Raw genomic sequence first — 24764 nt, 5'->3', positions numbered from 1 at the left:
GGCACTAGGGGTACACATGGGACAAGATGGGCAGACCCTAGATTCAAGATGGCAACCTAACCTTGGTCCTTGAGTTGGCTTGACCTTGTCTTTGGGCTCTCCTTCAGGGGGACACTCCACTATCCTTATCATCTGGGAGTGGGCCACACCTAGGATGGGACAGACTATAGGGTCTGACTGCTCTAGATGGCTGATGACTTTCAAAAAGATTAAGCAGTGGACCTCCAAGTGTGCAGTCATTTATCATGTGTTGCAAGCTGCGTCTTAGGTTTGGCATATACTTGGGGGAACAAGCTAGGGAAAAACCTTTCTGTATCCCACACATCCATACATCCACTGTGTCAAGCACATTTGTACATATGTCGCCATCATCATTTTCAAAACATTTTCTTTCTACTTGAGCCATTGATATCACTCCTTATTCCTCCCCTCTCCCACCATCTTTCCCTCATGAACCCTTGATAATTTGTAATTTTTAGCCTAACTACATGTGGATTATCTATTCTCTAATACACTCTGAAAACAAGACTTACATTCCTGGTCAGTGGTCAGAGGAGATTCACTTGAGGTTTGATCCATGTGAGGACCCTGAAGATGTAATTTTGGGCTTTCACTGTCATCCATGGCCTCCTGCAAACTGGGTGGTCGGAGTTTAAGCTCCTCTACTGTTTTCTTCTCTGGTCTTGGACTTTATTATTTGCAGTCCTTGCATCTCAGAGGCTGGTGTGCTGCTTCCATGTGGACTCTGCTGACACCTCCCTTATTTGATGGCTGCTTTTCTTTGTTTGATGTTTCCTCCACAGTTCACTATTTTGATAATATAATCTTTCACTAGGGTAACCCAAGGCTTGATCTTTCCTCCTGTCTTTAAGCTTGACATATGCTGAGTGTCTTCTTCCTCTTTGGTTTTCTAACTCTAGATCATTACACATTTTCTTACAATACTTCACTTTGCCGTCTCAATTTGCCCTTTGAAATTTTCTGTGCAGCTCTTCTGCTTCATCATTTCTTCCATTTTCTTTACTCTAAGATCAAGAGTAAGTTTCGGAGTCTCTTTTAACAGTTACTTTGTTTGGCCTTCTAACATCCAGTTTGGCTAAGGATTGTGCATTTAGCTATTAACCTTAAGGTCAGAAGTTCAAATCTACCAGCAACTTTGTGGGAGAAAGATGAGGCTTTCTTCTCCTATTAAGATTTAGTCTTGCATTGGGCCTCTACTCAAGTACTCCCTCAATGAAAGAATACTCTCTTCTATTAAATTGGCATTCTGTGATGCTCACCCTCCCGACACAACCGCTGAAGACGAAGCGGGTGAAAAAGCAAATGTGGCGAAGAAAGCTGATGGTGCCCGGCTATCAAAAGAGTGTCTGGGGTCTTAAAGGCTTGAAGATAAACAAGTGGCCATCTATCTCAGAATCAACAAAGCCCACATGGAAGAAGCACACCAGCCTGTGTGATCATGAGGTGTCGAAGGGATCAGGTATAAGGCATCATCAGAACAAAAAAATCTTACCATAGTGAATGAAAGGGGAAGTGCAGAGTGGAGACCCAAAGCCCATTTGTCGGCCACTGGAGATCCCCTTGCAGAGGGGTCTAGGGGAGGAGATGGGCCAGTCAGGGTGTGATGTAGCACCGATGAAGAATACAGCTTTCCTCTAGTTCCTAAATGCTTCCTCACCCCTCACCCCCCCCCCCCCACCACTATCATGATCCGAATTCTACCTTGCAAGTCTGGATAGAGCAGAAGATGTACATTGGTGCAGATAGGAGCTGGAGGCACAGGGAATCCAGGGCAGAGGATACCTTCAGGACCAGTGGTGTGAGTGGCGATAGTGGGAAGGTAGAGGGAGAGTGGATTGGAAAGAGGGAACCGATTACAAGGATCGACATGTGACCTCCTCCCTGGGAGACGGACAACAGAAAAGGAGTAAAGGGAGATGTCGGACAGGGCAAGATATGACAAAATAATAATTTATAACTTATCAAGGGCTCATGAGGGAAGGGGGAGCGGGGAGGGAGGGGAAAAAAAAGAGGACCTGATGCCAAGGGCTTAAGTGGAGAGCAAATGCTTTGAAAATGATGAGGGCAATGAATGTACAGATGTGCTTTATACAATTGATGTATGTATGGATTGTGATAAGAGTTGTAGGAACCCCTAATAAAACATTAAACAAAAAGATTTATTCTTGGAGAAAGGGGGGGGTATGAGGAACTGATACCAAGGGCTCAAGTAGAAGGAAAATGTTTTGAGAATGATGTTGGTAACAAATGCACAAATGTGCTTGACACAATGGATATATGTATGGATAGTGATAAGAGCTTTAGGAGCTCCCAATAAAATGGTTTAAATAAGTAGAGCAAAACAGGAAGGCTTAATATGAAAACCCTCTTGTCATTTTTGTGGATATACTTTCACTGCATGTTCTAGCTTGAACTCTGGGCTGTACCTAACAACACAGACTTTCACAGCCCGTAACCTCTTATGAGGTTGGACTTTTATATTTAAAGTTCAAATGTACCTCCAAGTCAAGGATTTGCCTGTGTCAAGCCTCAGTGTGGCTTCAACTTTTGGCCACTGGTTAAAAACGTGATCTCTTAGCCTTTGTATTTACCAGTACATGTAAAGTAAGTTTAATGTGTTGAAGTCATAAATGAAGGGGGAGTGTGGGGAGGGGTGGGGGAGGCAGCCGCCCACTCTGTTCTGACTTCAGCATGCAGCAGTGACTTGGAAAAGTTTCTCAGGAGAGGTGCTGCAGGGACTGTAGTGTTGGCCACAGAGACAGGACTACCTGCAGACATTGCCAGGCTGTGGCAACTTCTGAAGATGTAATTTCTCGGGTACACTCTGAATGGGTTACTCCATGTCTCAGTCTCTTCCATGTGCCATGGGAGAGAGCAGAAAGGGGGTGCTGCTCACTAGCATCATCTCTAGGGGATGTCTGTATTATCACACTTCTCCAGTGAGTTGGTATCAAGAGACACCACTTAATCTCCCCAGGAGAAACTACTCAATACAGTGTAGGGTGAAGTTAATGTAATAAATGATGTCTGCCTCCAGAGCCCATGTGTCTTTCTGTCCCCTCTACTACCTGTGCAGAGTCTTAAGTGGTGAGAGGATTATGAGACTTCCTCTCATTTTCCATGATGAAAAGGTAGTCTTAATGTTCTGTCTATGCACTTAAAGACATAACATTTTTTATCAGTTGCTCTCTCTGAAGCGCTTTCTTTAGTGGAGTAAGGAATGAACGTCAAGTGGAAATGATGCATGTTTCATAATTTCATCAATCCTCAAGCATTGAGTATCCCCTGGATACCAGATCTTATGCCAGCTAATATAGAAGATACTTTAGAGATAAAATTTTTACTCAGTTTAAGAATCTGAGCTCTGGGTGGGCTATCCAACCTCACACTGGGCTATGCAATGGTTTGTGCTTGGCTCCTAACCTAAAGGCTAGCAATTCAAATCCACCAGCAATGCCATGGAAGAACGTCCTGGGATTTGCTTCTGTCAGGATTACAGCCCAGAGAGCCCTAGAGAGCCGTTCTACTCAGTAACTCATGGGGCCACTGTGAGTCAGAATTTACTCTACGGCAGTGGATTTGTTTGGTTTTTTTACATTTTAGTATGGCTCCATGTTCACTTATCTTTCTTTTTAAACCATTTTATTAGGGGCTCATACAACTCTTATCACAATCCATATATACATCAATTGTGTAAAGCACATTTGTGTATACATTGCCCTCATCATTCTCAAAATATTTGCTCTCCACGTAAGCCCCTGGCATCAGCTCTTCATTTCCCCCCCTCCCTCCCCACTCCCACCTTCCTCATGAACACCCTAATAATTTATAAATTATTATTTTGTCATATTTTACACTGTCTGGCATCTCCCTTCACCCACTCTTCTGTTGTCCATCCCCCAGGGAGGAGGTCACATGTAGATCCTTGTCATCTGTTCCTCCTTTCCACCCCACCCTCCCTCCACCTTCCCAGTATCGCCACTCTCACCACTGGTCCTGAAGGGATGATTGGACCTGGATTCTCTGTGTTTCCAGTTCCTATCTGTACCAGTGTATATCCTCTGGTCCAGCCTGATTTGTGTTCACCTATCTTATCACATCTTTTAAAACCCTCTTCCGAAGCAGAGTTGCACCCACAGCGACCTGGGCTAGGACGTGAGCACATCTCTCTGGAAGACGCAGTTCAGAGGGTGAGGACATGGCCATGGGCATTTAGGGAGCAATCAGCCTGATGGAAGGAAGCCAGGAGAGGGAGGCAGCGGCTCCCTTGAACATTGTGCATTGCCTCAGGAGAGTTTTCTCAATGCTGGTTCATCGGGTGGTTTGTCAGCAACCTTTCTGATCTTCTAGGGGTTCGCTGGGAGATTTAAACACTACTTCGATCCAAACAAGGCTGGATCCAGCTGAGGAAAGGAGTCTGAATGAAAAATTGGGGTGAGTCCTGTGGGAGGTGTGAAGTATTAGGCTGATGCAGCTGTGCCTGGCTTAAAAAGAATTGCAGGTGCTCTATGACAGCACAGAGACATATATAACCCACTGCCGTTGAGTGGATTCGGATGCATAGCAACCTTGCGGGCTCGAGTAGAATCGCTCCATGGAGTACCCGAGGCTGTAAATCTCTACAGAAACTGACTACCATATTGTCCTCTCTCAGAGGGGCTGTTGGGTTTGAACTGCTGACGTGAGATTAGCAGCCTAATGCTTAGCTTGCTGTCCATTAGAGCTCTTTGCATACATATATAATTACACATGTCTAATTTTCAGAGAAGCTCCATTTTGTTATTGTTATTCTCTGCCATCGAGTTGACACCCAAATCAGTCATCCATCACATGCACAGCAGAATGAAGTGCTGTCCCATCCTGTGTCCCCATAGTTTTGGATCTGAGTGTTGTAAGCCATAGGGCTTTCATGCACTCGTGTTTGGAAGTAGATCACCAGGCCTTTCTTCCTAGTCCATCTTCAGCTGGAAGAGTCACTCACACCTGTTCACCAACATGGTAACCTGTGCAGTCACTGCTGACAGACAGGTGTCGGTGGTACATGATATGTTGTGACCAGGAGTTTCCACATGGAAGGCAAGAATTCTACCACTGCACCATTATGGCCCACCCCAAGCTGTGGTTGTTGGCCGCCATTGGGTCAGCTCCATATGGACAATAAAACAAAACACCACTGGGTCCTACACCCCCTCCCATTGTAGAGGGGAGAAAATGACCCCTGAGAGGGAACTGGTGACCTGAAGTCTCCCAGGGGTCACTGAGAGAGTGAACACAGAACAGCCCTCCCCTCCCCACAGTGCTAAGCCCCAGTGCCTTGCAGCCTCAGCAGCAACGCTGGGTGGGGTGGGCACCATTTCCCACAGGGACACAGAGGAGGGTCCATGACCTCTTTGGTCCAGCCCCACACAGGTTGTGTGCTGTCGTTGCACTATGTTCTTGTCAGGCACCAAGCGCTCCTTATGTCAAAATCCTGCACATTGATTGTCACTGCACACGAATCCTAGCACGCTTGAGCATTTCCGTTTATTCCACACAGACCTGAATACCATGCTCCCCAGAATAATGTAAATATCACTAGTACCTCTGATGAACCTACAATGGTGGCACAGTATTTTTAAGTGGATTTTTTCCCCCAGAGTAAGGAGAGAGAGAGAGAGAGAGAGAGAGAGAGAGAGAGAGAGAGAGAGATAGATAGAGAGAGAGAGAGAGACAGAGACAGAGACAGAGACAAAAGAGAATGGAGGACAAACATCAAACCTGATGCAACTCAGGTGCAACAGGATCAGGAGGTCAGCGTTCATGGACACAAGGGCAAAAATTAAGCTCCCGCGTTTGCAGCTCCAGCTACTGGGTAGCTTCAGCAAGCTGTGTCCCTGGCTGAGTCAGAGGTGGCGATGCCGGTGTGAAGAGAAGACGGTCACACCGATGAGGCAGCACTTTGCAAATAGAAGGTGCCACCGAAAGTGCTCTGTCAAGGCTAATTTTAGCCCAGCTGCTTCATTAGCGCAGGCAGTCTCATCGGGGCGTTCGTCCTTCTGAGGAAAGCGTCTGCGGGTCAGAGGCACAGTAGTATGGCAAATGGCCCTTCCTGTAGAGCCTCACAGCCAAAATGCAATGGATGCCATTAGCCCATTTCCATGTTCTAACTCATTTTACCAGTCCACAGGCTTCTGAGAGTTAAGACGGCCAGCGCTCTGTTTACCTGATTAGGTACCTTAATAATGGTATGGCCCCTACAGGCCCAAGCTAATGCTCCTTAATCCTTGCAATTTGCACCGTGAGCCATGCTGCTACAAAATTTAAAAAGCCTAAAGGCCGTACAAGAGCCTTCCGTGGTAGCCTCCAGGTAGGTCATACTCATTGGCTTGTGGTTACTGGTGGGAATTATTATTGTGACTTCAGGCCTACACGCAGATAATGCTGTGACCCAAGACTACTTGGCAATTTCACAGAGTCCACAGAATGGGCGAGCCAGGCCCAGGCCCTTCATGAGAGATGAGGTGAGAGATAGGCAAGGCCTTACCCAAGGTCACAAAGAACAAATGATGGCAAAACTAGTCCTAGAGCTCTTGGGAGGTTTGAGATCTTCCCCTCGTGTGCTAAGTACAATCGAGCAAAAACTGTGCCCTATGCAACCTGTACAAGTATACACAGCAACACCAGCCCCTCCTTTCTTAAGGGGGAATTCTTCCACCCACCTGGTCAAATGCCCTGGACTTGATCTTTCTCTATGATTAGTGGTTATAAGTAGAACTTGACTTTTCTTCTACGCGAAGTCTTATCAGTGCCCATAGATCAGGTCATGTGCCCAATTTCTGGGATCCAGTAGGACTCTGAATTGTCAGTACCACCACTGAAGTTCTTTTTACTAGCATTCCTTTGAGAACAAAGGCTACGTGTTGTCTGTTCTACGTGTTGTCTGGCCTCGTATGCATGGGAAAGTTGGACAGTGACTAAGGAAGGCCACAGAATTGTCACATTTGAATTGTGGGGTTGGTGGAGCATAGGGAAAGGATGGCACACTTTCAGAAGACAAACGCAAATCTGTCTTGGGAGGAGTACAGCCCGAATGCTTCTTAGGAGACTTTGACTCGCGGTTGGACATGTGACCAGGAGAGATCAGTCCTTCGCAAGGCTCTCGTGCTTGGTAAAGTCGAGGGGCATCACAGAAGAGGAAGGCCCTTAACAGAATGGATCGCCTCAATGACTGCTGGGATGTAACAATCCTCAGGCTGGCCCAGACCAGGCGGTGTTTCATTCTGCTGGGCATGGGGTCACTATGAGTCGGAACTGACTTGTTGGCCCCTAAACCCAATAAGCTATGAGAGAATACATTTCCGTATTTGAAAGCCACCACCACTTCAAGGTAATCTCTCTAAGTGTAGCCCTTTGGGACAGCAAGATGTTGGGAGGGCAGTTGAGAGGGGAGAGCTTGGGCCAGGAAGGCTTGGAGGAGGGATCACAAAGCCTCATCCATGTTTCTGCTTGCCCTGCACGGTGTTCAGTGCCGTGAGCCCTAGGAAGTGGAGAAGGGACAGGACTGACTGGAGAGAGATGAAGACTGGGCCCCCAGCCTCTCCTTGCTTATCTGTCTGTTACAGGAGCATCACGAGTGTGAAGCCAACTGGCAAAAATAATGACAGGGTGGTTATCTCCCCCCCCCCCATAAATATAAATACAAGCATGTGTCACATAATGTCACTTAGGGCAACAGCTGGCTGCATACACTCACTTGCCTGTGGTCCCTTAAGATTTTTTGGTTATCCTTACCTGGCAGGGGAGATACTATGATCACAAAGGTAGTTTTCCCAGGGCGAGGCGTGTCCATTGCACGCCGAATGTGCTGACCCCTGTGATTTCCCTGGGGGGTAGGACAGATTTTTTTTGTTTTGTTTTTCTCTTTTAATGAGAAATCATCTCTCCTTTTTGTCTTATTATTTCTCTTTACTGGTTTTAAAGACCCCAAACCCAGACGTTTGCAGAATTGGATCATAGGTGGGATACCAGTGGGTGAGCAGAGGTCATGACTCTGGACAGAGGCTTCTGGGCTTTGTCTGGTGGGCAGGTGGCGGCGGCGGCTATAAGGCCCTGGGACAGTTATCTGGACACAGTCAACAGCCCTCTTTCACTGCGCCATTCTCTTGCTCTGTTCCTGCCCCTGTCCCTATTCCCTCAGCAGCCGCAGGAGGTGTGGTGCTCAGCAAAGATGAAGACAGTTGGAAATGGGATCGTTAAAGATTTTAATGTGCTGTTTGCACAACGTGCAAATCACTAAGGTCCTGTTTCTGAGAAAGCATCGTGGGCGTTTAAAAACATTTCTTATTGGATGAATGAGTAGGGTAGTAGATGAGTTGTGTGTTTCACATTGGTAACCAGTGAACTGAAACGTTCGCATCCTATGGCAGTGCCCTTACATTTTGCTCTTGGATCCACACCTTTGGATTCCACTGAACGAAGATGAGCAGACCAGGGAGGGTGGCTTTTGTAGGTTTGATTTGGAAGGAAAGTGATGCTGGGGATTGTGACTCATTATTGTAGTGGCTTCCATGAACTTATTTGTTTTATAAATTAAGGAGCAGGATTAAATAAGGACTGGTTTCAGAAATGTTTTGACATTACAAACCCAAGTTCACCAGAATATGCTACTCCACTTGCAGCTCATAAGAGATGTAAGAGCCCCCGTAAAATGACTTTTAAAAAATGCTTTCATTGCTTCCTTTTCTAACTACGTCCTCTCTGAGAAGACTTAATTCAGAAGGAAAAATCTCTCCTAATTCCATATTGCCAGTGATGGGTTGGTATTTTCCCACAGGTTTTCAATGTAAAAATAAATACTTGTAGTGTGTTTTTATTGGGTGTTGTGTTAAGCTAGGTTCTCTGGGATCAAAGCCAGTGACACACACACACACACACACACACGAGAGAGAGAGAGAGAGAGAGAGAGAGAGAGAGAGAGAGAGAGAGAGAGAGAGAGAGAGAGACCGAGTCAGAGACAGAGAGATTGATATTAAGAAAGTGAATCAATCGCACAGTTATAGAAGCAAACAAGTCTGGCTGATTCCCTGCAGATCCGGAGAGGGTCAGATGTTAAGCTGGAGGCTTCTCCTGACTCGGGTAACTTCAGGGGCTGATGAATCCAAGATCAGCAGGTTAGGATTCTTACTGGACGGATGAATGAATCAAAGGTTGGTAGATCAAATGTTAATTTAGCTATCTGGCCACTAATAGCTCCAGGGCTCGGCCGACAACATGATAAGCCATTGGTTCAAGTTCAAAGAAGTGGAGGTTGATGAGCTAAATGCTGGATGCAGACCCAGCAAAAAGCAGCAAGCTTTTCCACATGTCCACTTATACAGGAAATAGGCCACAGCCCCAAGGAAGCATCCTTTCAACTGCTTCATGGTTGTAAGGGACCTGTATAAGGGAGTTGTATTCCAACCTAATCATACCTAATTAGGTATGTATTCCAACCTAATTGATTATTTGCTCACACCATATACCATCATGGAATTGATTACATTGTGTTAGATCACATCATGGGGCATCACTAGGTCTTATCTGCCAAACAACTCAGAATCCTGGCCCCATCAGGTAGACACAAAACCTAGCTATTATATTATCCAATTCTGATTTATACCAACCATTCCGCAACAAATAGACCTGCCTCATAGGGGTTTTCTGGGCTGTCATCTTTATGAGAGCAGATCACCCATGATTTCTTCCTCCGTTGTTACTGTTAGTGCCTCCAGTCAGTTCCAATTCAAAGCAACCTTGTGAAAAAACAACAAAACCCTACCTGGTCTGCTCCATCCTCACGGCTGTTGTGTTTGAGCCATGGCTGCAGCCACTGCGTCCATCCATCTTGTTGAGGGCCTCTCTTTCACGGTCCCGCCTCCGTACCAAGTGTGGTGTCCTTCTCCAGGGACACCTTAAAATATACAGAGTGTCCATCAAGGAGGCAGTATTTCTTCTTCGTTTCTGACAGCAAACTCTAACTATTGCTTCAGCTCTTTTGCCTCTTTCTGCTTCTCAGTTTCTGACAGCTTTTCTTTAAATTTTAAATTGTCAAAATTGAGAAGATTTACAGCCCTCTCCCCACACACATCTGCCATGTTTTATGGAAGGCATTGGAATATTAGTGTATGCCTAATTATTATTCCCTTTCTCTTTTAAAGTTGCTTTCTTTTCCTTAACTGTTTCATTAAGCTCCAGAAGCTGCCTTTTGCTGTCAAGTTGATTCTGACTCATGGCAACTCCACATGCTTCAGAGTGAAAATGCTCCAGAGAGCTTTCTTGGCCATGGTCTTTCTGGAAGCAGATCACCAGGCCTTTGCTCCGTGGTGTTCTTGGGGGATTCACACTGCCAATCGTTAGACTCACAGGCTACTCTCCTGGTAGTCAAGCACCGCCCAGGAGTTTCAGTCCTTCATCCGCAGTGATTCGTTAGATTAAATACCTTATTACCATTTTCTATCTCTATTTCTAGTCCTTCCCTGTTTGAGTTCTTTATTCAGAGGCTTTTGTTCATTGATTTGTAAAATTTTAAAACCGGTTGACTGCAGGAGCGGGCACGTGGATAGTGTGTCTTCTGAGCCCTGGCCTCCTGACGATGCCTTTTCTTTTCTCTGTGGTGAGGTGGCGGGCTGGGTGTTCTGGGACTGCGGTCTCTTATGAGTCACATGAGATCTGAAGGGTGCTTGTTATTGACTACTGCTGCAACCAGACTTACATTTCACTGGTAAACACGACTTCCCCAAACCCTCTGGAAGAATGTCTACAAGTTTGTTTGCTTTTTGCATTCCCCTATTTCATGCCAGAGGCCATTTATGGTGATCTCTCAGCTTGGTTAGCCTTTTCTGAGCTGGGGCTGTGCCTCATTTGCCCTGAAACCATTCTTTGGTTGTCATGCGTGGGCGTTTCCTAGCCCTTCTCAGCGTGAGTGACAGTGGGTGCGCGTCCCAGAAGGAAACACTGCAGGGTCCAGTGCCATCCTCGAGGTATTCTATGTGTGAGCCCGTTGTTGCAGCCACTGTGTCCGTCCATCTTGTGGAGGGCCTGCCTCTCTTTCCCGGCCCTCCACTTTACCAAGCATGAAGTCCTTCCAGGAACTGGCCTCTGTTGACATGTCCGACGTGCATGAGAAGAAGCCTCTCCATCTTTACCAAGGAGCATTCGTTGTGGCTACCCTTCTTCTGAGACAGATCTTTTGGTCTTTGGGGCAGTCCATGATGCTTGATCTGTGCCCTAATTCAAGTGTATCAATTCTTCTTCGGTCTTCCTTATTCAGTGCCCAACTTTCACATGCAGATGAATCGATTGAAAAGACCTGGCTTTGGTCAGGCACACCTTAGTCCTCAAAGTAACATCCTTGCTTTTCGATATTCTAAAGAGGTCTTGTGCAGCCCATTTGCCCAGTGGGACATGTCTTTTGACCTCTTGACTGGATTGTGGATCCAAGCAAGACAAAATCCTTGACAGCGTCCATCTTTTCTCCACGAATCACGATGGTAACTATCGGTCCAGTGGTGAGGATTTGGTTGTCTCAAGGCATGGGTTACATCTACTTGTATTTTATTGACTGGGATGTCATACGGCCAAGACCAGGATGGGGCATTGACAGTATGCTTTCAGTCCCTCCCTTGGAAGAGACACTGGAGTGAGAGTGATCTTTTGATGTAGTATAATATAGTACTTACATGACTTCCTAAGAGCTCCAGCCTCCTACCATGCCCCTCCTCTGTCACACGCCTTGGATGCTTGTGTCTGGACAGTGGAGAGTGGTTAAAAAGCGGTAGGGAAGCAGCCCTGCTGCAGAGATGGTTTCTGTTATGGAGTGTGTTACGGGCTTGCAGTACTGAGGGGAGCTTTAATCTGGGCATTAGAGTTTGCTGTGGCAGTCCGGGTATTTGGGACTGGACTCCTCTTCCCTCTGCCTCCACCAGGAGGTACCTATCAAGACCTTTGCACCGACCAGTTTCCCGTCTACTGAGGGAGCGCCAGACTGTGTGTGGGCAGAGGCGTGGTTTCTCTGCTTTTCACTGTGACCTCACGGACTCCACCCCGGACCCTTAACCCCTTGCTGCTCTGCACTTGGGGTTTACCTTTTCCTCCCTCGGGGCCCCATCTTTCCCCTGGGTTTTGTCGTGGTCAGCACTGACTGGCTTTTCCTTGAAGACAGTTCCCAAAATGCCTTTGAAGTGCCTGGCGGATTGATGCTGCCAGTGCGCATCTTTGTTCTACAAACTCTACTCGTGTACAGGTGAATGGCATGACCACGCGAAATGGCAACGGACTGCACATGCACATGGAAAGTGTTTCCCCGTACACGCAGATCCAAGTTGTAAAAGCATAATAACAAAGATAGCGTATAAGCACGTACTCTCCAGCAGATACAAATGAGTAACGTGCTCTTATTTGCTAACCAGGAGGTTAGTGTCCACCGGAGGCATCTTGGAATGCAATTCTGGTGATTTACTCCTTAGAAAATCAGCCAGTGTCGGTGTAGAGAGCCAAAGTCCATCTGAAGATGATTGGACCCCCTCCCAGAAGGGCCACAAGGAAAGAAGAAGAACACACAGCCTTCCTCTAGAACAGCGGTTCTCCCTTCCTAATGCCACGACCCTTTCATCCAGTTCCTCTTGTGGTGGTGACCCCCCCAACCAAAAAATTATTTTCATTGCCACTTCATAACTGTAATTTTGCTACTGTTATGAATCGGGCAACACCTGTGAAATGGGTCATTCAACCCACACAGGGGTCGCGACCCACACATTGAGAACCGCTGCTCTAGTTCTTTGCTGCTTCCTCCTCCCCGCTAACATGACCCCAGTTCTATCTTACAAACCTGGCTAATCCGAAGCACACGTACACTGTTACAGATAAGAGCTCTCAGCACATGGAATCCAGGACAGATAAGCCCCTCAGAATAGCAATGTGATACCCTGAGCATGGGGGGAAAGTGTGGGGAGAAGGGAGAAACGGGGAACGGACTACAATGACACACAATCCCTTCTTCCCCAGGGGAACAATTACATGGATGAAGGGAGACAGCGGTCAGTGTAAGATATGAAAATAATAATTTATAGTTTATCAGGGGTCCATGAAGTTGGGAGGGTGGGTTGAGGGAGGGGAAAAAAGAGGAGCTGATACCAAGGGCTCAAATGGGAAGAAACTATTTTGAAAATGATGAAGGCAACATACATACAAATATGCTTGATACAATTGATGTGTGAGTTGTTATAAGAGCTGTAAGAGCCCCCAATAAAATGATTTATTTATAATATTTTTAAAATCAGCCATTAAAAGCCCTGTGAGTACCCTTCTGCCCTGACACACACAGGGTCAGCAGGAGTTGGTGTTGGCATGGTGGCCACTGGTTACTGGTGAACTGTTTTTTTTTTTTTTTTTGGTGAACTGGTTTTTATAAAGCTGTTACATAAGCCATTCCCAAACAGCTCTGGGAGATGACAGAGTCATTTTTAAGGACAGTTGAAACTGTCCTGGTCATATATTGTCAATGATTCATGCTGCTTGCAGGACAGGGTCTTACCTGACTCGTCCAGCTGAATCTCATATACCCCGTCTCTTGCTATAGAAAGGAACCCTGGTAGCTCAGTGGTTATGTACTCTGCAGATACCCGTCAGGTCAGTGGTTTGAACCCACCAGCCACTCCACAGGAGAAGGATAAGGCAGCCTGCACCCAAAGACTCATAGCCTTGGGAACAACTCTCTGGTGGAGTGCTGTCTCTCCCAGGCGGTTGCTATGAGTCTAATCTGACTCTATGGCAATGGGATTCTTCTTCGGATAAAAGGATCCGATCCTTCTGAACCCAGCCTGTGGGTTATCTCCTCTGCTCTCCTGCTCTCAGGCTTCATGGCTTATCTCGGAATCTTCATGGTTTCTGCCTCAGAATCAAGTGACCTGGGCTTCCCAGAGAACGCTCCCGAGGGCTGAAGGAATGCGGGTGTGGAGGGAACAATCCGATTGACCCGTGATCTTTGCTTCTTTGCAGATATCTCCGTGAGCCTGCTGACCCTTGTGGTCACTGCCTGTGGCCTCGCTCTCTTTGGTGTGTCTCTCTTCGTGTCTTGGAAGCTCTGCTGGGTTCCATGGCGAGAGCGCGGTCTGCTCTCTGGTAGCAAAGACAACAACCAGGAGCCCCTTAACTATACGGACACCGAGACCAATGAGCAAGAGAACAGCGAGGGCGTCCTGGACCCTCCCGCGCCCTGCCCCGACTCCTCCATGAAGATCAGCCACACCTCCCCTGACATTCCCCTCTCCACCCAGCCAGGGGTCCAGGAGAACTGTGCTCATGGCGTCCGAGTCCAGCGCCAAGTCACAGAGCCGACCTCATCTGCTCGGTCAGTAACACTACCTTCCTTTCTGATGCAGGATGGCCCCTGCCTTGCCCCTCCCCTGGCAGCCGTGGCATTGGTTAACCAAGGAGCCTGCACCCGTCTAGCTATCTGTCCACTATTGGAGACGTGGATATGGGGAAGCGTGTTTCTTCCTAAGCTGAAATTCGCTTCTCAGTCTCTGTTTAGTATCTACTGAGCTCATAATAGCTAACAGTGCCAGTATTAACGACGACGATATATCAGCTATGAGGAGACTTGGTGGTACAGTGGGCTACGCCAGGGGCTGCTGACTGCAAGCTCAGTGGTTGGAAACCAGCAGCCACTCTGAGGGAGAAAGATGAGGCTCTCCACTCTTGTGGATTCAGTCTCAGAAACCCACAGGGGAATTCTACTCGGTCCAGTAGGTCACTGTGAGTCAGAATCCAGTTTGTTTTCCTGTTTTGTGTGTCAACTACGGCACTAAGAACTTCATAAGCTAATGCTTATGTTGAATGCGTTTGCTTCTATGACAGCTCACAACTTTGTGTGCGATGGATACTTTCACTATTTTACAGAAGAAGGAACTTAAAGAGATAAAGCCCCAAAGTGCCCAGAACAGGATTTGAACCCTCTTTCCACCCACCCCAGAACCTGAGCTCATAGCCATGATCCCCTACAGCCTTCCTGTTGATTCTGACTCCTAGCGAGCCGATAGGACAGAGTAGTACTGTCCCTATGAGTTTCTGAGATGTAACACTATGGGTGTCGGCACCCTCATCTTCCTCCCCAGAGGGCCTGGTGCTTTCGAGTTTGTTCACTCTGTCCCTCACCTAGCACAGTTGTCACACACAGGTTCGCTTCAGATGTCACAGTGCGGCTGGAGGTCCGTGTCCTTTTCCAGCTTTAAGGGAGCCAAAGGAACACCCAGGCAGTTTTACTTCCCGAGTACTGCTGTCACAGAAATGCCACAAGTGGGTGACTTTAAGAGACAAAGACGTATGTGCTCAGAGTCAAGCAAGCTACAAGATCAAATGCAGGATGTGGCTCTGGTAGAAAATGCTTCCTTGCCTGTTCAGCTTCTACGAGCCAACTACCCTTGGCGCTCCTGGCCTGTCATTATCAGATAGAGTCTGTCTTCTGCTTGCCTCCGCCTGCTTCTGTTTCTACTCCACGTTGTTTTATAACTCAGAAGCCATTAGATGGAGGGCACATCTTAGCACTGTGATGTGGCATTCTTAAACTATGAGAAAACCATGTCCCAGAAGGGATGACATCCGCAGGGATGGGGGTCAGGATTCCAACACATACTGTGGAGGACACAATTCAGGCCATGACGGCAGATCTAGGGTCGCTCTCTTCGCACCGTCTGGATACGCTGTGCTCCTGAGTACCAGAGAGCAGACAGAGTGATGGCTACAAGCCTGCACTCTGGGATCCTGTGAACTTCGCCATGGGATGTTGGACAAATTCCTTCACCTGGTCTGTTTTTAATTTCCTTTCTGTTCAAGGGGAATGGCAATCGTGCCGACGTCTAAAACGGCGCTTCACAACGTGACCGACACTTTGTCTTTACTCCTTGCTGTTGTCGCCGTCCTCATCATTGGGACCAGCCTCCCCCCAGGCGCGGGTTTGACACGCCACAGGCAGTTCCAAACCACAGGCTGTAGGAACCCATTTTCAATAAGAGATTTCAGGGAGAGACTCCGGAAGCAGCTTTCTTTAAAATGAAAACATTTGCTTGAGTGATAGCCACAGGAACAGCATGTGCTGTGATTTGGAAAGTACAAGCACCGTCTGAGAATCTGGGTTGTTTTTTTTAAATCTTTTTTATTTATTCTCTAGAAACAGAAATAAGATTTCACCCTTTTTATGGTAATCAAGTTTATCCTAGAGGCTCAGCTCATTCACATTAAGTGGGATGGAATATGACAGTTTATAATGTAATTTTTTTCAGAAATCTGTTTTAGCATCATTTCCATTTCTGAATCAGAGCTGAGCCTACGCTATTCCTCTGTGAGGAAGCGGATGGTTGTTTGCCACTTGATGTAGAGAAATCCTTAGATCGGAGCCCGAGAATCTCTCCTCAGCCTTAAGGCTTCAGTATAACACGAGCTGCCCTGGCATTGGTGCCGGTGTCGAGATCCCTAATACAACCCTCCCGATCCTGTCATGACTAGAGCCTTTCAAGTAGAGCCACTGTTGAAATCGTCTCCTGCCTGCTTCTACTCAGTATGGAATTTTTCTGGTCTGGGTTCCACCAATACCGAAACTAGACCCCAAACCAAGCTCACTGTCATCAAGTCTCTTTGGGCTCGTAGCAGTCCTGTGGACAGAGCAGAACTGCCGTAGGCAGCTTTCCGAAACTGTGAATCCTATGGGAGCAGAAAGCCTCACCTTTTTCTCTTGGATCATCTGGTGGGTTCAAACTGCTGACCTTGCGGTTAGCAACCCAGTGTGTAGCCCGCTATGCTAGCGGGGCTCCTTCAGAGGGATCATACTATATTTCTAGTAGTTTATAAATCCAGGGACTGCCATATTTATAATGCATTGATAACAATAATATCCCTATCTAACATTTATCCCAGAAAAATGGACAGTCATTTTGCTGTGTGTGAGTCCATAAATATGACCCATGTATTGATATAAACTATAGATCCCTTCACCTTGGACTTGGGACATTTGGTGTAAGACACAAAAATAAAAGGATTTTGGGGAATTATCTTGGTAAAATGCATTTTAGGTTCATGTTTATTTTAATTTTAGCATCATGATCTTACTGGATAGCTAAAATAATTCAACTGTCTTAAGAAGAATAAACTCTTTCTAGCTCTACTTGACCTAATACTAACAATTAATTCGCACCATTGCACATTTCAAACCTCCATACCTAAATTACTACTGACCTAGTTTTAGGAATTCTGTCTGGAAATACTTATCTCTGCCTCACGGTCTCGCTATGATGTGAGTGGTGTACAGACTTCTAATTTATTCTTACTGAGAGTGGAGAATGAATGAAAATTTCTCCAGCGCTCTCCAATGATTTAAAGTTCTTCTTAAAGTACTGTATGTGATACCACTTTGGGGAGGGGGCAGGTGCTCGTTGCTGAGTGAGCTGAATTTATAGAGGCTGCTCTTCTAGTTACCCATTTCTTCTCTCTTCCTTCTCATTCTGCTCCTTGCTCTCTGCCGTGTCTCCCTCCTTCCCTTCTCCCCCTCTCTTCCACCGTCTCTTTCCCGCCACCCCTCTCTTTTATTTTCTTTCTATCAACAAAACATCCAGTACGCCCTGCTGGAAGATGCCTGGTGAAGTGGTCCAGCGCTCAACTGTGGACCAAACGCTTGGTAGCTTGAACCCACTTAGCGGGCTCCACCGTGCGTGTGGTCTGCCCCTGTGAGCATTAAAGCGAAGCCACACTCACTGCCACCGAGTCGATGCCGACTCATAGCAACCCTGTAGGACAGGGTAGCACTGCCCCTGTGGGTTTCCGAGACAGACTCTTTCCTGTGTCTCCCGAGGAGAAGCCGGTGGTTTCCAACTAACCGCACACGATGAGGATCGCAGCCCAATTTGTTGCCGCTGCACCAGCAGGGCTACAGGCAGTTGTGCTTGGGCGCAGGCGTAGCTGTGGGTTGGAATGGACATGGTGGCACCTGACAACAGCAACCTGCCTCACTGCTTTCTCCCTGCAGCCCTTGTCCCTTGTCCCTGGTGGCCGCTACTCCCAAGACTTACACAGTCATTATGGCATCCTCACCCGCCACAGAGACTGCCCTAGCTTCTGCAGCAGCACTTGCCTCAGAAATCTTAATCTCCCTTGGCCCTTTCAGGCCATTTTGGGATGTCTTAAACATGAGCTTTTTTTATCTTCTAAGAAAATTCCTTATCAGGGTGACCTTTGTTATACATTAAAATCAAACATGGTGTATGAGCACCAATAAAATGATTTATTAATTAAAAAAATCAAACATGGTAGCTTGTGTTCTCAGTTAGTTCCATTCCTCTGTAAAACCACTGAAAATCTGGGTGAATTCTCTTCAGTTTGAACAGAATCCCTTTGTATAATGACCCTAATAACTTGGATAGGTGAATATTTTAATTTTCACAGAATTTCTCAGCACGCGGCGCATTAAAATATCTCCATCCTGTTTGTATGAAAACCTCTGGATCCCCAGAATAGAGAAAATTTTGAAAGGCCATCTAATGCATTTCCTGGTTCACATCCCAAGATGCACGAGAGTCTATCCTGTTTTCTTAAGCTTTCTCAAACTTATTTTTTAGATGATCTATTTTATTAGAGTAGACTGATCACACATGGTCCAAGAAAACTCAAAGAGCAAACCAAATATAATCAGATGTTAAAGACTGGTCTTCAAACATCATAGCCAATGATGCCTCGTTTGCCTATGATCTCGCCAATATAAAACCACATCCACACTTCAGTGGCCACCAAACCACTCAGCAGAGCTTCCTTTAACTGTGAGCTGCTTGAAGCGACCAGTCTTAGCACTATCGACTACTTTCTTCAGGCTCTGGATCGCTGCAGGGACCTCCGCAGGGGTCGGAGGAACCAGCTCCACCCTGGCATAGTGCCAAAATGTGGCCAGTCGAGGCTTCGAGTAAGTCACAGCAGCGTTCACCAGCCCCGGGGCCTTCTCCACCAAGTTGCGGATAAACTGGACTATGGTTCAAGGAGAGAAAGCCCGTGGCCCGAAATGGCTGGTTGAATGTCACCTCTGGGCGCTCTCTCAAACTTTTTAGGTAAAATTTTGAGTTGAAGAAAAAAAAAATCACAGTTGTAACACCACACCTGTCTCAGGTCTTTTAAGGCCCTGCATATGACATCATTGTTTGCCCTTGTCAACCTCACCTCCTGGGCAAGGCGACAAGGTTACACAAAACCAGAGATCACCATTCACAGCGAAGTCTTACCCTCCCGCCCCACCCCAGCCCCCGACCTTTTTTTAAAAACTTCTATCCGCATATGAAGCCCATTCTGATGTTGCCGCAATTTCCTCAGAGTGGGCTGCTTTTTCTTTCTCCTTACCTTGCCTTGTTCCTCTGCAACCTTCTTCATTTTCAAACCATTTTATTAAGACATCATACCGTTCAATAGCTCCGTCCCATCAAGCAGTGTGTACAATCTCACCACAGTCAATTGCATAACATTTTCTTCCTTCTTGGGCTCCTGGATATCATCTCCCCATTAACCCCACCCCCTACCTGCCTGGCCATAACCCCCCAGGAACCCTTATTCTAGTTACTGTCTCTGTAGAGTTAATGTTCCAGCTGAACTGTCACCTCTTCAGAAAGGGTCCCTGACACCTAAGTTTGTGTCCTGTCCTCCATAGGGTCACCCTTGACCCCCACTTAGTTCTTTCTCATGTTGCATTGTTTTTACTCCTTTACAGGACCGAGCTATTTCTTTTAAAAAAAATACCTTTTATTGGTGATAAAACAGATATTAACATCATCCCACAGTTCAGTCACATCCAGCAGTATTGTAAAATTGCTACCTCTGTCGGTTTCAACACATTCTCTTCCTTCAACTCCTTGATGTCAGCTCCCTGTTAGCCTCATGCCCTCACCATACTATTTCTAATCGAGCAACGATCCGTTTCTTTATTGCCAATCCTATGCTCTTACTTATGAGCTCTGTGTGGTCACATCTGTTTCTATGCATTATGCAGATGTGCAGAGCGGATTGTGTATGAACGAATAAGCTGGTTGACATTAGGTCACGAAGGGTCAGATGTATAACCTGGGAAGAGCCTGCAAGGATGTGAGGCTGGCTGAAGGTCAGGCCTCCCATTCTTTAAGACCTTCACATCTAGACTTCTGACGTTCTCTCTGGATTAAGAAATCCAAAGTCACAGGACCACAGTGACTGGATTGGAAGAAGACGACCACTGCGCTTGGGATTGGAGTGCCATTACTGGCCGCAGCGCCAGGACTAAGTGGGCAGTGCCGGGATGCAGTGGGACCAGGCGGTGTTTCCTTCTGTTGGGCATAGGGTGACTGGGTGGAACTGACTAGACGGCGCCTAACAACAATAGCAAGGATTAAGTCTACATAACGATGTTTGAATCACTCATTTAATGATTTCTTCAGAGTAGTAAACAGCTTCAAAAATGGAAGTTCCCTAAACTTCCCTCACCTTCTATGCGACCTTGAAACTCGAGATAATGTGTTTTTTCTCTTTTCTAGCTATTGCTGACTTTTTTCTGATTCACGGGGATGTGCGGCAGAAAAGAACTGTGCTCCACAGATTTTGTGATGACTGCTTGTTAATTTTTTTTTCCAGAAGTAGATTACCAAGCCTTTCTTCTGAGGCTCCTTTGGTCAAACTTGAACCTCGAAACTTTTGGTTAATACATTATATTTGCACCGCCCAATGATTCTCTTTCCTCTATTGTGGTTTAATTATTTGCAATTATTATGTTCACCCACCACTTGTCTGTCAGTACTGTGGTGGCTCTGTGTGGCTGTGACGCTGGGAGCTATGTCGGTGGTGTTTCAAAGGCCAGCAGGGTCACCCAGAGTGAACAGGTTTCATCAGAACTTCTAGACAGAGAAAAGACTGCAGAGAAGGGGTAGGCTGTCCAGTTCGGAGGAATGAGTCACCGGAAACCCTCTGGGAACATGGTCAGTTACTGAAGCTCTAGTCACGAGAGGCAGAACATTGTCAGAGACAGTGCGTGAGATGAGCCCCTCAGGTTGCACGCCCACTCCGATTCCGACGAAGAGCTGAGCTGCCTTCTCGAAGTAGACTTCACCCCAGGGAAGCTGATGAAGTAGAGCCTGTAAGCACAGAGCCTTTGGGAGCTTCATTAGCTGATGAGATATGACTCAAAATGAGAAGAAGCAGCTGTAAACATCTATTAATTATCAAGCTTGGAATCTAATAAGTACGAATCTAGGAAAATTGGATGTCATTAAAAATGAAATGCATAAAGATTGATAGTCTAGGCATTAGTTGCCCAAAATGGACTGGTGTTGACGATTTTGAGTTAGAAAAGCATATGTTTTATGCGAGGAACGACACAAGCACGAGGGATGGCGTGGCATTCATCATCAATAAAGGACACGTCGAGTTATCTTGAAATCAATATTCTCTGTGATAGGACTCCATCTATCTGCATTTCAGAAAATCCAACCAACACAGCTATTATTCCAATTTATGTACCAAACATGAAAGCTAGTGATGCAAAAATTGAAGAAGCCCATCAACTTCTTCGGTCTGAAGTTGATCGAACACGCAATCAAGTTTCGATGATGCTAATTGGTGATTGCAATGAAAAAGTTGGGGAAAAAAAGAAGGAGGAACAGTACATAAGAAATAAGGTCTTAGTGCCAGAAACAAAGCTTGAGATGACATGGTAGAATTTTGGCAAGACCAATGACTTCTTCAACACAAATACTTTTGTCAACAGCATAAAAAGTGACGATGCACGTAGTTGTCCAGACAGAATGCACAGAAATCAAATTGACTATATCTGTGGGGAGAGACAATGGAGAAGTTCAATATCAGAAGTTAAAACCAGGCCAAGCACTGACTGTGGAACAGTTGCTCTTATGTAAATTTGTTGACGCTAAAGAAAATGAAATCAAGTCCACGGGAGCCAAAATACAACCTTGAGTATATCCCATCCAACTTTACATTACTGACAAGAGACTGATGAGCTGTGGGATAACATCAAGAACATCACACATGATGAATCCAACGGGTCCTTAAAATGACAGGAAAGAAAAGATCACAGTGTTAGGTCAGAGAAGATTTGAAACTTGGTCTTGACTGAAGAGTCCCCAAAACAAATGGAAGAAATTATGGCATCAACGAGCTCAACAGAAAATTTCAAAAGTCAGCTCAAGAAGACAAAGTAAAATATTGTAATGAAATATGTCCAGCCCTAAAGTTAAGAAACCAAGAAGGAAGAATATGCTCGACAAAGAACTCAAGAAAAGAATGAAGACGTCAAGTTGCAAATCTGAAAGATTATGGGCAAAATGTGAATGATGCAGGAAGCATCCGAAGAAGTTGCGAACAATACCGAGCCGCTGTGCCAGAAACAGCTGATTGACATCCAGCCGCTCAAGAGACAGCAGCGGAGCAAGAACGAACGGTACGCGGGAAGAAGTCCGAGCGGCACTAAAAGCATTCATCCCAAACAAGGCTCCAGGAAGTGACGGAATACTAATTGAAATGTCCCCACAATCTGATAAAGCACTGGACTCACTCACTCATCGATGCCAGAAACTTTTGGATATCACTACTTGGTCAACTACTTATACGAGATCCATGTTTGTACCCTGTCAAAGAAAGGTGACCCAACAGAATGCTCACATTATGGAACAATACCATTGATAGCACATGCAAGTAAAATTGTATTGAAGATCATCCAAAAAGAGTTGTAGAAGAACATTGCAAGGATCATCCAGAGGATTCAAGCCAGATTGAGAAGAGGATGTGGCACAAAGGATATCATTGCTGCTATCAGATGCATCTTGGGTGAAAAGAATACGAGAAAGACCCAGAACAAAAAATCATATCAATGTGAATGAGGGGGAGTGCATAAGGGAGACCCAAAGCCCATCTACAGACAATTGGAAATCCCTTACAGAAGGTCACAAGGGAAGAGATGAGCCAGTCAGGGTGCAGTATAGCATCAATGAAACATACAACTTTCCTCTAGTTTTTTAATGCTTCCTCCCCCCAACTATCATGATCCCAATTCTACCTTACAAATCTAGAGTGAGGCATGTATACTGGTACAGATAAGAGCTGGAAACAGGGAATCCAAGACATATAAGGCCCTCAGGACCAATAAAGAGAGCAGCGATACCAGGAGGGTAAGGAGAAGTGAAGTGATCACAAAGATCTATGTATAATCCCCTCCCTGGGGAACAAACAACAGAAAAGTGGGTGAAGGGAGATATCGGTCAGTGTAAGACATTAAAAAATTATAATTTTTAAAAATTATCCAGGGTTTGTGAAGGAAAGAGGGTGGAGTAGGGAGAGGAAAAAAAATGAGCTGATACCACGGGCTCAAGTAGAAAGAAAATGTTTTGAAAATGATGATGGTAACATATGTACAAATGTGCTTGACACAATGGATGTATATATATATTGTGATAAGAGCTGTATGAGCCTCCAATAAAATGATTTAAAATATATAAGAAAGATGTTTACTTGTGTCGTATTGACTATTCCAAAGCATTCAACTGTGTGGATCATAAAAAACTATGGATAATCTTGAAAAAAATGGGAATTCCAGAACATATCATTGTGTTCATGCAGAATTTGTACATGGATCAAGGGACAGTTGTGCAAACAGAACAAAGAAATGGTGCATGTTTGAAAATCAGGAAAGGTGTGTGTCAGGCTTTTATCCTATCACCATATTTTTTTAACTGTATGCTCGGAAAATAATCAGAGAAACTGGATTATATGAAGAAGAATGAGGTATCAGGATTGGAGGAAGGTTTATTAATCACAGGTGTGATATGCAGATGACACAACCTTGCTTGGTGAAAATGAGGAGGACTTGCATTTGCTGATGAAGATCCAGGATTACAGCCTTCAGTATGGATTACAATTCAATGTAAAGAAAATCAAAATCTTCACAACTGGACCAATGGATAACATAATGATAAATGAATAAAACATTGAAGTCAAGGATTTTTCCAGTCCATATACATGGAAGCAGCAGTCAAGCGATCAAATGACACATTATACCAGTAAATAAGCAGCACAAGATCTCTTTAGAGTATTGAAAAGCAAAGATGTTATTTTGAGGACTAAAGTCTGCCTTTCCCAAGTTGTGGCATTTTGACTTGCCTCATATGTATGTGAAAGTTGAACATTGAATAAAGAAGACCAAGAAAGTGGAAAGGGGGAACCGATTACAAGGATCTACATATACCCTCCTCCCTGGGGGATGGACAACAGAAAAGTGGGCAAAGGGAGACGTCGTACAGTGTAAGATATAACAAAATAATAATATATAAATTATCAAGGGTTCATGATGGAAGGGAGAATGGGGGAGGGAGGGGGAAAATGAGGAGCTGAAGCTAGGGACTTAAGTGGAGAGCAAATTCTCAAAATGTTTTGAGAATGATGAGGACTATGAATGTGCAAATGTGTTTTACACAATTGATGTATGTATGGATTGTGATAAGAGTTGTATGAGCCCCTAATAAAGTGATTTTTAAAAAGGTTAAAAACAGAAGTAGAGATTGAACACTCTGCTTAGAGGCTCCTTGGGTTAATCAGCCCAATATTTTTCTATATAGTTTTTACCACTTTGCCAAATCTCCCTAAACAATAGATTGTTTTGTTTTGCCTGTTTTTTAACACTGTAAAATTAAATTTAAGCATTTAGAGATGAAATTTAAAAATCTAGA

The 24764-nt window shown here is 45.4% G+C and overlaps 1 protein-coding gene and 2 pseudogenes across 1 annotated transcript in view; 2 read left to right on the top strand and 1 right to left on the bottom strand.

The window, feature by feature from the left end:
- SYT9 (synaptotagmin 9) overlaps positions 1-24764 on the top strand; it is a 259856-nt gene that overhangs the window by 71185 nt on the left and 163907 nt on the right. The window contains exon 2 of the mRNA XM_075546133.1: positions 14035-14386. Coding sequence (XP_075402248.1) covers positions 14035-14386 — 352 coding nt within the window. The remainder of the gene's footprint in view (positions 1-14034; positions 14387-24764) is intronic.
- Positions 7784-7938, top strand: LOC142447371 (U1 spliceosomal RNA; annotated as a pseudogene).
- Positions 18719-19437, bottom strand: LOC142444279 (ATP synthase F(0) complex subunit g, mitochondrial pseudogene; annotated as a pseudogene).

This window comes from Tenrec ecaudatus, chromosome 4, assembly GCF_050624435.1.
Source record: "Tenrec ecaudatus isolate mTenEca1 chromosome 4, mTenEca1.hap1, whole genome shotgun sequence".
NCBI classification, from domain to species: Eukaryota; Metazoa; Chordata; class Mammalia; order Afrosoricida; family Tenrecidae; genus Tenrec; species Tenrec ecaudatus.
Note: the sequence above shows the minus strand (reverse complement) of the source record. Positions and strands in the feature narration are given on the sequence as shown.